Below are 17,868 nucleotides of genomic sequence, written 5' to 3'. Positions count from 1 at the left end.
ATAGAGATGTTTTAATGTTAATATTTGACAGTAACTTATCTGTACATAAAATAACACATTTATTTTTGATGAAGAAGTTTGCACAGGAGCATTTTACCCTGTTATAATCTTGTTTATGACTTTCTGTAGAAAACAAGAGTTAACAAGAAATCAATGAGCTTTGTTTTGTAACTTTTTTTAAATAATAAAATGCTCTGAATACAGACTGTGACTGGGGGTTTAGTTTGACTTTGTTTTGCCTTCAACCGATATTTGGGGTTGTTATTGCCTAATTGTTACTTCTAAGCTCTGGGTCTGGAACAGTCTTTTTCAAAATGTCCAGACCTTACTTGCAGAAGCCTAAATGCATAGGGCCAAGTCATGAAGAGAGTTTGGTTCCAGACACGGGGGTGGGATCCTCATAGCCTTCAGTTTGCTGCTGACATCATTGGAAGCCAAGCACTAAGATACTCTTGAAAATCTCACTTTTTTGCTTGATTTGCTTGATTATTTTCTTTTTTTCATTCACAAGGAGAATCTACAGAGATGTAGACCAAACCCAAATGAATTGTGCTGTAATACACCGGCCAAGTTACAATGAATAGGAACGTGTGGGCTCCATTGCAGTGGGTGATTCAGCCTTTTCCCTGGGTCTTCTGCACTGGGAAATACAGCTTCTTTGCTGACTGGCAAGAGTGATTTTATGCAATACTGTAGTCCGAGTGACCCTGTTGAGAAAGGATACCATGAAGAAAAAAAAGCACTAAGGACGAGAAAGAGAGAAAAGGAATTAGGCTTCTAAGTAGAACATCTGGGCATGCCCTGAGAATGCAAAATTCAAGTGGGTGCCATGCAGTCATTCCTGAAAGATTACAATGCCTTAGGTATACACACGTCTATATATGTGCATACACATACACTTTGCTCTTAAAAGAAAGCCCCTCCCAGAACTCCTAGACTTGTTACCACTGGGGCTAAATGGGAAGGCTAAAGGTTAGCTAAAAGGAAATTGGTGAAACTATCTTTATACTGGTCCCAATGCCCAGAAAAAAATCACTGCAGGATTCTGCATCATGTAATGCAATTCCCAGGAGGAGCCGATTTTGGGACCGAGGAGTGCAGGACCGAGGATCAAGTGGCAATGCCTTGTCTTGTGGTCAGATTTGGAACATGAGGGATGTGGCAATACAGGACAGGGATCTGTTAGCAGGGGTGTGTGCTTCAGTTTATACGTGTGCAGACCCAGAAGAGCAAGGGGTGTTGCAAGCCTGGAGGGAGATGCCTTGGCAGCATGGTATGCGAGTGGGTAGGGAATGTCCATCGGTAGCATGGGGACATAAGACTGGAAGAGAAAAAGGGTGTGGGGTTCACTATGGGAGAGGGACACGCGGAAAATTTGCTTCACACCTGCTTGTGCCACCTTTAGTAGAATAAAATAATGGTTTCTAAGCTAGTGGAAGCACAAGTAGTAAGTATCCAGTTTGAAGGTAGCTTAAAGCAATCTTCTCTGAGGGTGTGGACTAATTTTCAGCTTAGTAGCTACCTCTTTATTACAGAACATTCCCGAAGCCTGCTGTAGTTGAGAAATCAGCCATACAAATTCTTCATCAGGGTCATACCTTAGTGCGTGTGATATCATCACTGAACTATCTGTCCTATTTGGAGCTCCTCATATCTGAGCTCTGCATTTCCAGCGTGGAGCAAAAAAGTGAGGCACAACTGGGAGTCGCTGTTACACTCAGAATCCCACAGCAATGCTATAGAAAGGTGTAAATCCAGAGTCCCAACTCCCTAACTCTAGCTGCCAGGCTATCGCTCTTCCCCAGTGGCAAGCTTCTATGATAGCTGCCACTCTCACAGAAATTAAAGCTAAAGCGGCGGGAGGCGCAGCACCATGTTTCAAATCCCTTTCCCGCTGCAAGCTGCGTGGCAAGCTCTTCCACAAACGCGACCAGAAAGGTGCCAGCGGTCCAAAGCAGCAACTGCTCTCCTGCAAGCCCATCCTTCTGAACCAGAGCCCAGCCCTTTCCCTGGGTTTGCGTCCCACTGTGCAGCTCCGTGCTCACCCAGCAGCATCTCTCCTCCTGGGGTCCCTGGGTCCGTGACAGCTCGTGAAAGCTGCGTTCTGTCGTCTGGTCCGGGAGAGGTTTGGAGGTTTGTTTCTTTAGGAGAAACATCTCGTCAGAAGGGCCGAGATGTCTGTTAAGCTGCCACATTGCTAGTGTGTTTCAGGAATAGCGTTAATGAAATTAGAGCAGAAACAGAAGGGTTGCCAAGAGACTTGGAATCCTGTGTCTTTTTGGAGAAAAGGTCTTTTAGCTTCCTCTTTTCAAGCCATAAACCCGTGCCAGATAAATTTCATCTTTTAATCCTTCTTACACTAAAGTGCTTCACTGGCTTGTAAAGATCTAGAATCAGAAAAAAATGAGGAAATGTGTGTGAGGTTTAAAAAAAAATTTCCTGTCTTTATTGTCCGTTCATAGATACTGTTTGCATGTGAGATTTTTTCCACTCCCACTTTTTCAAAAAAAATGCATTTCTTCTGCCATAAGATATATTACATTTCAGCACATCGTAGTTTATATATATAATTCTAACAATACACTTTATTATGTCATGGTGCCTATACCTGTATAGTCCACGCATAACCTTTTATTACTTCTGGTAACTATGACATACAATAATAAAAACGACAAAAATAATACTGAAAGCCGTGCCTTACAGAAGAGTACAACTCTCCTAACAATGAGACGCACAACCAGCAGGAGACAGAGAGCCCCTGAGGGAAAGAGCTAGATTCTGTTTGCCGTATTGCTCGTAAAGTCTGCGTGGAATCGCTATTATATCTCCTGGTCCGTGTTAAACCACATGTCTCAAAGCACTCAGCGGTGGAGGTATCTTCAGAGGTGAGTTACACAGCAAAACGTTTTGCCAAAGGTTTTGCAGCGGAACGGTTGGGACTGGGAACCCTGTGGCTTAGTGGTGGCTCGGTGCTGTGTCCCGGGTGGCCTTTCTCCTTTGAGAGGAGGGGACGTCTGCATGTGGAGGGCCTCGTGCCCCAGGGAATTCCATCCCGATGCCATAGTGGGAAGCCGGTCATTCCTCAGAGCACGGTAGGTGCTGCCTGTTGGTGAGCTGAGCAGCCTGGCTCCGGTGACACCGCCACGAAGCAGCGTAACTAAAAGTCTGCGACGTTCGCTTCTCGGTTTTCGGAGCGTTTCGGATTTGCTCTCCTCCTGGCGTGCTCAACGGTCAGCACCGCTTCCCTGTACTTCATTTTAGGGGCAGGCACTGTTGCAGTAGCCTAAATGCTAGTGTTTGCGTACACCCAGGAAGGGCAAATTTTCCCAGGAATAGCAATGTGGAAAGGGCATTGAGAGCTAAAAGCTCAGCTTGACCCATTTTAAACTGCATTCAGGTACCGCAAGGCGTGGGACCTATAGTCTGAATGCATACCTATTCTGGAATCACCCCTGGAGGGTCTGTCATCTTCCCGGTCGAGGCACAAAAGCAGACACCAGGGAAAACACAGGTTTCTCGCAGAAGCGTGTCTGAACAGAGAATATCTTTCTTCAGCAGCTGAGCTCGGCTTGGCTCGGACGTAAACCGGCTCAGACGTTTCTGCCGGTCTGCGCTCCTGGAGCTCAGAGCTTGACCTTCCAGCAGAAGGTCTTGGCAGAGGGAGGGAGGGGGCTATCTGCAGGAGTGGCTGAAATGCAGGCTCCTCCTTTTGAGTTTCTCAGGGTTGTTCGAAGCCATGTGAGAGAACTCCCGGAAGATGTCCAGGTAGGTAGCATCTCCTGCAAAAATACACAGGAAGAGGCATTAGTCCCAATAGTTTTGCTTTGCCTTGCTTTGATACTTCCCACCCACGGAGATCATGGTGCATCAGGCCATTTTCACTTGGAACTCCTGACTTTCATCTATCCAGATGAAAGAGACAGCTCTACACGTGACACAGAGACAGAGCCCAGCTCGTTAGCCTTGCACTGCCTCAGAGGGTTCTGGTTTGGCTTTCCATTCTTTGTTAATTAGAACAGGAGCTTGCATACATAAACATGCTCTCGGGACTTTTGCTTCACAATCAGATTTGGGATAATTCCTCCCTTTTAATACTGTCGGTACTTTTTTCCAAAGCCCGAGAGAGAGTAGCCTTTTAAGGCGTGAAGGAGAGAGCTATTCTGGAAGCTGAGGGCTCTGAAACACAAAGGTCTTTCGCTGGGCCACTTGTGCAACAGCAGAGCTTCGTGCGGTCAGGAACATAGGGCTTGATATTGGTTTGCTGGAGACAGCGTTCCGCCGGGAACTGAGAGAAGGTAATTTTCTAGTTGGCTGGCTTCTCCTCCGGCAGCCAGACTTTTCAGAGCTTGTTGTGGCAGGTACAACATCAGTCCACCTGTACTGGAACAAAACAACAACCTGTCGAAGGGCGCTATCAGATAATGACAATTCTCCGTGACAGCTGACTCAAGGTCCTGTTCAAACCACAAGTGAAGGCAAAGAGTTCAGGTGTCCCAGCAGCGGTTCTGTGATAGAATCTCCCTTGATGCAGGAATGGTTTCAGATCTATGCTGCAATTCTAGAGATAATTAGGCACCCGCATCCCATTAATGATATATCTGCTCGTACATTTGCTGCTTGATGTTCTAGGGCAGTTTTTGCCTCGGACTGGGCTACTGAGCTCATTTTTACCTGGTGATGAACCTATGTAGCCACAGGGGAAAAGATAAGTGAAAGATCCCAGGTATTCACCTACACAGGTGCAGCTACCTTAGTCTTTCTTACAGAGCTCTGTGCCCTTTGTTTGACAGAAGACGTGTCCTGGAAAGTCACTGAGAGGGTAGACCCGCAGCTTCTATGAGCTGCATAGCTCCGAGGCACACCATCCGTCAACACCGGTGCAGTGCTGAGGGATGAGAAAAGCTAATGCAAAAACTTGGTTCCACAGAGCCAAGTCGATAGCAGGATCCAGTGTAACTTCATATTGCCACCCAAACTGGGCTGGAGAGAATGGCCTGAGTGTGTCCACCCAGCTGAGAGTGGACGGAGAAGGCTTGCACCTTCCCCTCACTCGCCTGGCAGTGCTCCCTACCCTGGAGGCATCTTCCATGAAGCATTCCTCCAGCTACTCCTTTGATGGAAGCTCGCAGGACAGGTCCCTCCGTGAACGTGCCGTCCCCTTCCACCCCAGCTCCTGGGGGAGCACAACGGGATGTGAGAATTGTCTCTTTTCAGTACGTGAAGAGTGTCCAGCCCAAAAGGTCTTGAGAAGAATAGTCTTCAGCATTATCCACAGGCAGGTGACGAAGGCTTATAACGTGAGCCTTATCGTCAGGCAGGCTTTGATCAGGGTCTGTTGATTTTTCAGGCACAGCAACGCTCGGCAAACGTACGGTTTCATGCCTGCCACAAAACCAACTCGACCTACCTGTTGGCTTCTGATTATAGTCACTTGAGCCCCTGCTTAACCGGTGGGACTCAGTCTGTTTCCACTGCCCCCACCAGCGCTGTCCTGTGCATACAAATATATCCCAATGCTACGGTGACTTCTGCCTTGCAGCCTGTTAGACCACAGTCCTCTCCCACCAGGGACAGACCCTCCACGACCCACGCAGCCTTCCAGTCTCTGCGTGCATCACCCCAGCTTCCCAGCATTTCCATCTGCTTCCCTGCCACCTATTCCTCCCCACTTTGCCTAAATAAAACGTAGTCCCTTTTGGGGAAAAGGAAAAAAAAAAAACCCACCCTTATACAAAACATAGAAAACAGGTAGCTTTTCTATGAGGACAAGAAAGACTCATCTCTCCAGGGTTTATTTAGAATGTCTGCTGCTGAATTGTTCAGCATACCTGGTAAACAAGCGCTGAAGTGGCCGAGTTCTAGGTGTAGAGACCAGGTAACAGCCGGTACGTCTCCTCTTTGATCCTGACTTTGTGGGATGGTGTCAAAATGGCACCGTTAGGTAACAGGACAGAGAATTGCTATTACCTCCTGCCAGTAGCCAGACCAGGTTGGTAAAATCATGAATATATCCTTGTTCAGTGAGATCACTAATCCTCCCGCATGCTGGTAAAATATTTGTTCTGGCAACACTCAGATATAACTCCAGTTACAAGAATCCTACTCTTGTAGTAAAGCATTAGTCGCAGATTTTTGGAGATATTTAAGCACTTCATCCTCATTAACTAAAGAAAGAGACAGTCTTTTGGAGATCTGGGTTTTTGTAATCGCATTTCAGTCTTCAATGTATTTATCCTTGTGAGGTTGGGCGAGACCATAGTCTCCCCTTCAGACAGAAAATAGAAAGGTAGTAAAACAAAGGGGTGGCAGTGGGAATCAGTAAAACCACGTGTCTCCCAAGCTCTGTGCTTATAAATTTACTCTAAGACCATGCAGCTCTCCTTCCATAAATGCCTTAAATGATTGTAATGCTCCTGCTTTCAAAGTATCCTTCCTCTTTAGCTCTTTCACTGCGTTCAGGAGCCTACCCCTATTCATTAACTGGGATCTGTTTGTCCCTCCAGGGGAAAACAGAGGCTATTCCACAATTTTGTTTTTCTGCATTTGTTTTCCATGCTAAGTATGATAGAAATCATGAGGCCAGGCCAGTCTTTCTTTTCTTCTTCTTCTTTTATTTTTCCGCCACAGACACACAGTATGAGAGAAACCAGTGGGGGAAGGATTGCACTGTGATGTGTGGGAAATGGTGATCCGTGTGCAGAAGATTGGTATTTTCATCTAGTGCAAGGTCTCCTTTTACAGGATAGGCATCAGCAGAGCTCATAACGTATCAAGCATTAACTGATTCAGGTACTCTGAAGAAACATGAGTGGGTGGGTTGGGGCGTGTGTGTGAGCTCTGAGCCTGTCACCTTTACCCCAGCCTTCTTCCAAAGCACCCTGAAATCACATTATCACAAGACAGTGTCACAGAAACCCAAACAAAAATGCAGAGTATTTATGTGGCATTCCAGTCTATTCACTGCCATAGAATTCAAGCTGTGGGTTGCAGAGGAGAAGGAAAACAGGTTAAAAGGGCATGGTTTTCTAGATCAGTTAATACAGGCAACAAGGCAAGAAACCCTACATAAATAAATCAAGCCAAAGAAGGAGGAGGGAAGGAGTTTATCTAGATTTTTATTAACAGTGTTTCAAGAGACAATAGAAGAGAAGGGAGGGGAAAAAAAGGCAGACACCACAGCAACAGTTTTAAAATTGTACAAAGATAATAACATACAGAATATCCGGTTCCATAGTTACAGTCAGTACAGGCTGTGTAGGGAAAGGGGGAATTAAAAAACGTGTTACAAAGTTGCACTGAAAGCAGGCAAGTGAAGGAGGTTAATAGGTTATAGCGTATTTACAGCAAGTGTCAGCCCCTGGTAACAGCAGCCCCGCCATTCAGTGTGTAACAGAGCCGTATTAATCAACCACACTTAGCAGCTTTGACTTAGCTGAAGAACTTCTTTCTCTCTCTGTGCTGTTTAGATAGGAAGGTATGGGAGCCTTAGCCAGGAAGAAGCTGGCTGGGCTTTCTCATCTCAAAGGCTTTCACTCCCCTCTGCCAGCCTATGTCACCCTACAGGAAAAAAGTCTTACTCTATTTCTGTGATTCAGCAGCCCCAGGTCTCATATAGAAGGCTCCCAGGATGGGGAATCCACACTAACATTCGTCTGCTGTTGGAGGGACACGATGGATGGAAGTCAACCGAGACAGGTCTACAGATCCAGTGACAACCAGAAGACAACCCCCCAGCTGCTCCCCGCCGCGTGTCACCTATTGCAGCGCTGGGACGTACAAACCAAACGCGATCCTTCGTGGCCTTCACCGCGAGGAAGGTGCTAAGTGCCAAGATGTGTTTGGGGAGCAAACGCTCCTACTCCAGCTAACCTCTCTAGCCATCCCAGCTGCTGCGCTAGAAACACACACGGTCCTCCTCGTGCCTTGAAAACTATTTCGGCTACTACCCCCACCTCTGTCCCTCGTTCCCTCCCCAGAACTACGCAGCTGCCCTACCTTGGCACTAACGCAGTGCTGGGCATACAACTCCGAAGGGTTGTACCCCAGCCCAAATTCCCTACAAGGCTGAGGAACCAGCAGGCAGACTGATATGAATCACATTCCTATGGAAACAGCACTCTATTTTGGAATCTCAAAAAAAAAAAAATAAAAATTGTTTCTTCAGAACTCCCACCCTCCCTTCTCCCGCTCAGTCACTTCTTCCCCACATCCCCTTCTCCACAGAACAGCACGACACACTCTTACACACATGCACGCTCACACAGGTGTTTTGTCATCAGCTAACCAATGGTTTAATATCACATTTAATCCGTTGATCCTGTTTTGTCTTTGGTTGAAAGCAATAATGCTCGGGCAGTCAGGAGAGAGAAGTGGGTTCAGGGACAGTCGAGCAGCACAGGAACAACACAGTAGTTAAGCAGTAGACAACAGCTGTGTTGTGGCCACCAGACAGTAAGTTAATCAGTGCATTTCTTTAGGAGGTCTTCTTTTTCTCTTGCATAAATAATGGCCATTTTTGCTGGTCTGAGATGTTACTGATCTCTTTTATGCTGATCACAGTCTCAGCTTGTCAAATCTCTCTTTAAAGAGATAAATTCTTCCAATTCTAGGTTTCTCCTCTAGACTGCTCAAAGAAATTTCACATTGCAGAGACCATCTCAGAAACAACAATATTAAAATAACCTGAGGCTTCCCTGGATGACATGTGGAGAGGGAACACAGAGGGTATCATTTCAACCTGCCAGCAACCTGAACTCATCCCATTTGGAATCAGAGACATGTGGCAGACCCCAAAGATTCAAACCTAGACTACCTGTCCAGGCACTTAGTTACAGGGTTTGGGTCAAGTCAAACAAAAGCTAGGACAGGCATATAAATATTCACCCAGATCTCAAAAACTCAAAAGATGACAGAATCTGCATGGCTGAGGCAATGGTTTGGGTCCATTTGTGTTTTGACGATGCCTGGCATGTTGCTTTCTAGACAAAGGCAAATCTCCTCATGTTAACTGTGGTTGCAACCAAGTTACTATCATATAGGTAACATACACACTCTTTGAAAAGAAAGGAAGAATGAAGAGAGAGTAGTTTTGGCATTAGATATTTCAAACAAGATTGTACAACACAAATGCAGCTGTATTTGAAGAAGGAAAAAAAGAAAAGTGTTCAATATCCAGTCTTCCCTGTAGCCTGGTTGGCCATTTACTTTGCTGAAAACAAATTTTCTGTACAATTTCCCCACTCTCCCCTCCAAACTTTTATGCACACACACGCACATACACCCCAATCAAAAAAAAAAATCAAATAAACACAGAAAACATTGAGAAGTGCCTCCTTAGCATTTTTTTCCTGGAGAACTTTTTTGTTTTAGAAACTGCAGGATGTACTAAAGTGTTTGATTATATTTCAAACTAGAGGCATTTAATGCCTCATGATCTGTATAATGAAAATAGAAAGGGGGGGGGGGGGGCAGGGGGAGAAAGGAAAATTGTGGGGGGGAAAAGGCAGGTTTTGAAAAAGATTTCCTAACAATGCTACAAAAAAATCCTGACATTAAATACAGACAAACTGTATTGAATAAAAATTGCACTAGTCCTCTGGGCACATCAATAATAAATTAAATACTTAACAATTTCACTGATTAAAAAAGACAGCACAAAATCCATAACAAAAGAACATAAACCCCCCCAATACTGTATGTAGGAAAAGTGCACAAAGTTGCTTTATACATTGAATCTAAATAAAGTACCAATACATGTTAAATAGATAAATTGTCTTGCAAGACACTGCTTTTTGCATCAGTATTTACATATGCTTTAACTTCATGTACTTCAGCAGTGTGTCTGAGCTCCAATGGACCTAACTGTACATGATTTTTGTATTGTTCTCGTGAGCCGCTAATGCTGACTGTGAAATAAAATGACCCAAAGTGGAAGCCATGTCTCCAGTTCTCACTGGCTTACAGAAAGGATCAGTCGTATTTCTAACTTCTCATTAAAAGCTGGAAAACCAATTGGGGTGTTTTAAGTTACTGTACATGTAAAAAACATTGCTAGACAATGACCATGCTGAAATTCATTAACAGAGTAGAACCGTGGCAGTGGTGAAACATCTATTTCACTTTCAAGATCTTTGAAGTACCCTGAAAAATGCCAGCTTTGATTCAGTGTGGCACTTTTCTAGGAAAGGGCACAACTTGAGGGGACGTCAGCACTGACAAATGTCTAAATTGATGCAGATCAGTATAAAATGGGATAGGATTATCAAAGAGAATTCATTACAGAGAATCTCTCAGTTCCTAACCCAGGAAGCAGAGCGAGTTCTTGGCTGTCCTCAGCAATTTAAGTGCTGGGCTGGATGCCGCAGGCTGATCTGCATGATCTAACCATAAGCATAGCACAGTCCTGCTGAAGGCAGACACATACTTAAGGGCTTTGCTGTATTGCTAGCAGGTTCAGCACCGCAACTCATTTCCCTGGACAACAGCACCCAACGCCATCCGAGCTCTGCACAGAGCAGTGAGGTCTGCAGGGCATTTCATGCAGGTGATTTGTAGGACTACAGTTTTGCTCCTGACCCCACTCAGACCGACAGTAACGCTACCACCAGCTGCAGAGTAAGCAGGCTCAACTGATAAGGAAGGGGTGTCAAACGGGGCAGCGACACCCAAGTGAAGGCACCGCCCTGCTCAGTGGGGAAGCCCATTTAAGTTTAGGATGCCTTGGACCAGAAAGAAGACAAAAGTCCAATGCAAAGGACCAAAAGATGAAGCTCCACGAGAATGTAAAGCGGTAACCTTCCGTAATCCTGCACAAGAAACGCTGAGTGGGCAGTGATGCTGGCTATACCTTCACACAGGTCTCAGGAAGAAAGATATTTAACCCAGGGCATATTAAACGCAAACTGAAGGAGACCATGTAGCAGCACTGCAGCAACAGCTATGCACAGTGCACATCTGCCCGCATTTGGTATCACTTACACAGGTGTATGCCCGGAGTCAGCCCTCTTCATTCAGTGATAGGACTCCAGAGTTACACGTGGGAGCTACAATCAGAGCACGGTCCCTACTCACAAAGAAATTGTCCTCTGAACTAAGGATTTATATACCCTAGCGTTCCTCCGAAACTGAATTGCAGCAATAATGGCATTTCATGCCACACTGCTTCATCCCACATGCGGTCCTGAATCAATCCTGAGGGTGCCACAGCTGAACAGAATACGGATACAGACCAAGGGATTTGCCCTCTGCCAACCGTTAAGGGCACATCCTACAGCTTCTACTCAGAGAAGAGTTCAGAAGGAGTATTGCCTGGTCAAAGACTACAACATAGTTTCAGACCAGGCATTGAACAGCTAAGAAGGCCAAATGCAAGTTTGCACGGTGCACTCCCTCTCCAACCCATCAGCGTGCTGTGAATCGGCAGGTTCACGCGAACCAAGAGTTACATAGCGCAGGTTCAGCAGCAGCACGCTGCGTGCAGAGCACCGGCCTCCCGGGCCAGAAAAAGTGGAGCGATGGAGAAAATGCCGTGAAAGGCATTGCCAGTGATAAAAAGGCTGGTGGGGCCAAGCTCATTAATTTTTATTTTCCAAGATTGGTGGAAGGAGATTGTTTATTATTTAGGGAAGCACGAAAGGCCCTGGGACCAGATTTTGTACTGCCATTGATCTGCAGCAGTTTCAGCACAGTCACTAGGACCCTTTCAGATTCACAACAGACAATTGGAACTGAGATCAGAACTCAGCACTTGGTACTGTGCATCCCAAATCTCCAAAGGGAGCAAGAATGAGAAAGCGACAAGACAAAGATGGACTTCAAGACTGCACAGACTGTGGTCTGGCTGCAGCAAAACTTGGGACAGCACTTTCCTAAGGAAGCAGGGACTCTCCTTTGAACTGAGAGGACACCCTACTAGACACTAAGTGGAGTTTCTTTATTGTTCCACTTTTAGATGTGTGGGTGGACACTGACTGCTGTTGGTTCAGTCTCTGAGGGCAGTATCTTGGGTGAAGAGCTGGATCACTGTTGCTCCAGTATCTGAGGACACATTTACGTCAATAGAAACAAACCTGCAAAGGTTTAATCCACTAAGGGCTGCAGCATGACAGCAGCCAGCATACAAAAAAGGTAAAGAAGTCAACCGTGTATTGGATGAAAAACAGTTATGATTGTGGATCACTGCTGATGTAATGCAGGAGGATGGGGAATTCTGCCTGGTATTCTTGTGTTCCTTGCGAGATCTTGATCCCCTCAAGATCCCAGCATTATCCATAAGGCACTATGGCCCAACCCCAGAGCCAGCAGCCTAGGTGCCCAGGCAGGCTAAATCCCAGTTGTGGACTACTACCCACGAGTCCTGAAAAAACTCTAACATCAATTGCAGTTGAGGGCATTCTGAAGAGGTTCTTACAGGAGCACACCTCAGCTTGGCATCCAAACTCACAGCCAGAGGATAATCTGCCGGTGGTACGCGTGCTCTGTAAGCCCTCCTGAGACAGGATTACATGGCTGCAGCATCTCTGCAAGAGCTACTGTAGCATGATCCCTGTAACACAGACCATAAACATAGCAAAGTGCTCTAAGTAGAAACAAATTCCCCCACTCCAGCAAAGAATACTACAAGAAAAAGGAAAGAAACAAAAAGAAGATTCTGCCAGTCATTGGAACTGGGGAACTCAAAAGCCCCTGGGCCAGCTGCTGAGATGCCCTACTCACATGCTTCAGCATGCGGGGGGAGAGCACAGAGGGATACACATGCAAGTCAAAGTCTCCTTCACAGAGATGCTAAGTCAGAAATCGGAAGTGACCAGGAAACAAACCGAACCAAAGTCAAAATTGCATCGTGCAGCCAGCCATTTAGGCAGTGGGAGTTGGATGTGGCTTTTCTTCCCTGACACAAAGCCCATCGCCAGCGACAAGCTTCTCCCAGCCTCAAAGAATTAGCACTGCTGCTTCCGTAACACCGTGCAGATCGCATCTTGGGCCTGGAAGCAGGCGAGCTATGGCTTTGACCAGCTAACCACCAAGGGTGAAAAAAGGGGAGCGTGGCTGGTATAGTCCTGAGAGCAATTAAGGTGAGTAGCCGTCGCTCTCAATTCTACCCCTTCCGTTGTGCCTTCTGGAGCAAAATATCTCTGCCCCACAAAACAGCCTGTTCCTGACCTAGAGGTCATCTTTTAGTTTTCTAAACTGGCCCCAGCAGCTCCCAGTCGCTGCAGCAGTCCCATGAGAGAGCAGGCTGCTGGTCACGCTGCCAGGACAGAGGGCTCCATGTCAGAATCCCTTCCAAACAAACTGCTCAGATGAGAACTCAGTGCATGGTAACTACACTGAAGCAGAGACAGGTTCATCTGATCGTATTGTTGGTGGGTTTCTCCTGGTGATAGAGGGTTTCCTTTTCTTCTCTTTCTTTTCTTTTTTTTTTTTTTTTGATTTTTTTTATTTTTTAAATGCTAAACTCGTCTCCCATACTTCTCACACACTCAAGTCCACACGCCATGGTCTGTGGTTATGCCCTAGGAGTCTCCTACACAAAATCAACCATCCAGTAGTCAAGCATGAGAACTTAATGCTAACAGGAAAGACCCCTTTTCCTTCCTGTGTGCATCTCAACCTATATGTGCAGGCATCAAAAACAGACCAATCTGCAAGAAACACCAATATACCAAGGATGGGGCTCTCAGGGCTTCTAGAAATTCAGCCCAACTTCAAGACAGCAAAGGGGAGGTGGGGGAGTTGTCACTAACACTCATCTATATTAAGGCTGATGAACTCCTGTATACACTTTCTGTACTGCAGCTCGGTAGGGCTGTTGCTGGGATATTGACCTGGTTGTCCAAAGGGGCCCTCTGCTTCTCGCATTTCCTCATTCATTCGAGCCAGACGCAGCCTAGAGTAAAACAGAGAAAGCACAAGGGAGAGAGGTTTGATTATTCCTTCCCTGATGGCTATTTACAGGTAGTGTTCCTGTACACATGCACTGGAAAGTCCTGGTTGCACTTACAAGGTAACTATGTCCGCATTGGCTGCCTGGACAGCAATACTGAGCGGGTCCTGCCCGTCACCATCCACCGCATGCTGATTTGCCCCTCGCTTGAGGAACAAGCAGACCTGACTGCAGAAGAGAAAGAAAAGACCGTCAGAACAGAAATTCCAGCTCCCCCCCTCCACTGAAGTGGGCAGAGGGCACTGTCCTTCCATAGGCAGGCACAGCTTCACTTCTATTGGTCTAAATAAGGAAATGCTGCAGTGGCATAGAGAAAGGAATGGGCATAAAGGGGCCCAATTACACCCTATCTATCATCATGGGGGCAATTAAGACAATCACGTTGTTGATGCGATATAAAAAGGCATGCTTTGCAAATAACCAATTAACCAAAACCCAGCTCCTTGCCCACCTCACCCCCATTACTCTGTGTTAATGCTGAATCTCAATCCAAGGGTGATGGAGCACATCACCGCGATGTGCAAAGAACTTACCCAGTATGCCCTAGGTATGTGGCATGATGCAAGGGAGCTCGGCCTCGGCTATCTCTTTGGTTAACATCTGCCCCATTCTGCAGCAGGAATTCACAGGCTATCAAGGAACCCTGGCAAGGTAAAAGGGAATTTCTAAATAAATTCAGCCAGCAGTACCGAGAGGATGCATGAGCACATACCAGGCTGTAAGCTGCCCGTTGTCAGTGCGCTCTGAACTACGGTCAAGACCTCACATTCCCAAATGTGGCCTCCCAGCCATTAGCACAACGTACCCCCTTCACAGCTTGAATCAGAGGAGTTTTGTTTTCATCTTCATCATTCACCCAGTTGATCTCAGCACCGTGTGCGAGTGCTTCTGCCATGAGAGGCAGGTTTCGGGCTTGTGCTGCCTTGTAGATCAACAAGCCAGGATGCAGCTCCCTCAAGTCCTCCAAATCTGATGCTTCCTGTTCAATCTCTGCTTCACCGCTTGACTCCTCTGACACCTCACACTCTAAGAGTCAGAAAAGGATGGAGAGAGATGACTCAAAAGCTTTGCATTTCCAATTTCATATATTCCCTGTTGTTCTCAGCACCAGACGGTCCTGACCGTCCATCCAGCCTTAGCACTAGCCACCTCCCCACGCTTCCACCAACAGCCTGTGCTACCCACCTTCCTCTGTCACGCTGTCCACCACAGAGCCAAACACCAGGATATCAGTGCTGCCATCAGTGCTTCCTCCAAGTCCACTGTCACTGCTCAGACCTGCAGGGCCAACAGAAGACAAACCAAGCCCATTTTAATACACAGGCCGTCCAGTACCAGGCACAGCTGAGACCACAGGGGAAAAGGGCTGCGCAGAATGTCACACACACATTGCACCGGGCACTGCTGGCAAGGGAGATGGGGATTGCTATCCCATTTAGCCCCACTCAATAAAACTGCCCAAGGAAAAATTGCAAAGCCTTATGGTGTCCACGTCCCCACGCTGCCCTTCATGCAGGGATGCTCCAACATTGCCATGGCACTTTGGACTGTTGAGGACAGCCCTTGCTGCAATCCATGAGGGGCGCCGTGACGTAGACTGGAGCAGAGCAGCAGCAGAGACAGCTTTGCAGCAGGATATGCAGTGTCATAAGCAAATAAAGACACACCTCTGCTTTTACCACTAATAATCTCATTTTCCACTCTATCCGTGCTCTCCCCAGAGCTTTTCATTTGGCACTGGGGCACTTGCCAATGCATGGCTCTTGTGACAGATTATTGACCGTGACTGGGCCAAATGATATCAACACTGTGTATCTCAAGCCAAACTCTTAAAAGCATTGTCCATTGCCTCATTCACCTTCACAGACATCCCTTCCCATACCCCACAGTGCTTCCCACCATCCCTGTTTAGCTGGTGAATGTTACAAGGCAGCTGACTACATACAAGAAACGGAGTCATGAAGAGATGAAGTGACTTGTCCAAGGACACGCAATGTGTCAGTGGCAGAGGAACTCTGTACCTTTTCCAGCTTGCACCCATAAGTAGTGAAGAAAATGACAGAAAGAAAAGAAGAAGTACATGCAGGAATTGCCCCTACAGGAACAGGGATGGCACATCACCTTTGTCCTGAGGGATGCCTGGTCCCCTTGGGAACTCTGGCTGGATTCAGCTTCTTGCTGCTTTTAACTTACCAATGACTGGGGGTGTCTGTCCTCCCAGAACTCAAGAGGTTAAGTCCCCATGACCTACCCCAAGACCTACCCTCAAACCACTGATTAGAAAGAAAAACAAGCCAGGTTGTAGCTAACAAAATGTTTCTAAAATATGAAGCGAGTAGTCTTTGCAAAGAGTAATAGCAGGAAAGCCCGCAAGAACTAGAGATCTAAGCCTTCAAAACCACAGCAGAACAAGACACCTTAACCTTAATCTTCCAAGCAGCTACAGCTAGGCCCCATGTAGAGAACAGTCTCTAAATCAGTGGTCCTGAAATCATGGCTCACAAGTAATGTTCAACAGCCAAAGGAGATAATGAAGCTACAACAGAAAAGGCTTAAAGTGGCACATATCATGCATATCTTTTTTTGGATTTGCTTTCAGAAAAATCATTGCTGTTTTTTGTAGAAAGCAAACATACTGCTTGGCGAGACTGTGCTCTCCATGATGTCAGTACAAGTAAAGAGTGACTCCAGTGAGGCCACATGGCACTACTCTAGATTTACATCAAAGCAAGAAAGGAGGATCTGGCTCACATCAATATTGATAAGTCAAATTCCCAGTTCTGGTCCCACTGAATCAGTGATAAAATTCCTATTTGCTTCTAGAGGAGCAAGATAAGGCTGTTGAGCAACTCTGAAGTCCTTCATCTCCCAAATATTGTTTCCATTGACTAATAACACTAAATTCCTTGAAACTAGAATAGCCCTTAAAGCACTGATTCAGACAAGCACTAAAGCATCTTCTTCATTGATTTCAAAACACAACATGTATTTGTAGGAAAGCCTGTGATCTTCTGCTGAGCTGACTCAGGACAGTAAATATTTCTCTTAAGTTCATACAATGACAAGCAACTGAGCTAGTAAGTTTTAAAAAGTTACCACTCCTCAGCTAAATAAGATAATGGACCACATGACTAGTCTGTGACAGATGCATTTGAAATAAACACTTCTTACTCCCTATTTGCCTTGAGATCCCACCTGTACAGGATCCTTTATCTCATCTGAGGGAGAGTTGTTCCTTTAAGATGTAGTAACTTGACTTCTGGAAACCCTAGGAAGCTTTTTGCCTTTCAAAAGCCTGCTGGCCTGTCCTCCCACAAGGGACTGGTAATGTATGGGTTCCAATCATTTGGCTGAAAGAAAATACATGACTGCCTCTGAAGCTTGGTTTGGAACACGTAAAATTTGGGTGTCTCTTTTGCTGCTAGCTGCCAGAGCGTCACCTTACCTCCGTCCAGGAGGAACGGCGTACCGCTCCCACCGGGACCAATGCCACTGCCACTCCATGGGCCACCTGTTAGCGGATGCTGCATAGAGATGTGGCTGGCACCTAGAGGAAGGTGGACGGAATATGAGGGGAGTTCATTGTCACAAACACAAAAAGAAAAATTGTCCGCAGTAAGACTTGCTAAAAAAAGGAAAAAATTAAAAGCCAAAACTAAAACCAGAAAAAAAGCCAATGGAATGCATGGTCTGGGAGTAAAAGATATTGGGGAAAAAAAACCATGGACCAGAATGCAAACACCAGGGACTGACTGGATAGGATATTAAAATAATAAGTGCAATAAAAGAGCAATGGGTTGGAGTTTGTGCAACTAACTCCCCATCACTCTTCTGAAACGTTTACCCTCTCTCCAGTGAGGCCAATACCTTGCCTTAGGTCTGGTACAATGCACATGCCCTAGAAGAGCTGGGAGGTAAAGCGT

The 17,868-nt window shown here is 46.1% G+C and overlaps 1 protein-coding gene across 1 annotated transcript in view; it reads right to left on the bottom strand.

The window, feature by feature from the left end:
* Positions 1-8,190: 8,190 nt before the first annotated feature.
* The window catches only part of ACAP3 (ArfGAP with coiled-coil, ankyrin repeat and PH domains 3), a 94,736-nt gene continuing 85,058 nt past the window's right edge, over positions 8,191-17,868 (bottom strand). Inside the window, exons 20-25 of the mRNA XM_049812841.1 lie at positions 17,391-17,492; positions 15,131-15,223; positions 14,751-14,971; positions 14,479-14,588; positions 14,003-14,113; positions 8,191-13,888 (exon numbers count right to left, since the gene is read on the bottom strand). Coding sequence (XP_049668798.1) covers positions 13,741-13,888; positions 14,003-14,113; positions 14,479-14,588; positions 14,751-14,971; positions 15,131-15,223; positions 17,391-17,492 — 785 coding nt within the window. The 3' untranslated portion in view covers positions 8,191-13,740. The remainder of the gene's footprint in view (positions 13,889-14,002; positions 14,114-14,478; positions 14,589-14,750; positions 14,972-15,130; positions 15,224-17,390; positions 17,493-17,868) is intronic.

The sequence above is a fragment of the Accipiter gentilis genome, chromosome 1 (assembly GCF_929443795.1).
Source record: "Accipiter gentilis chromosome 1, bAccGen1.1, whole genome shotgun sequence".
Taxonomy (NCBI): Eukaryota; Metazoa; Chordata; class Aves; order Accipitriformes; family Accipitridae; genus Astur; species Astur gentilis.
The sequence above is the reverse complement of the archived record's forward strand: the minus strand, read 5'-3'. Positions and strand labels throughout refer to the sequence as shown.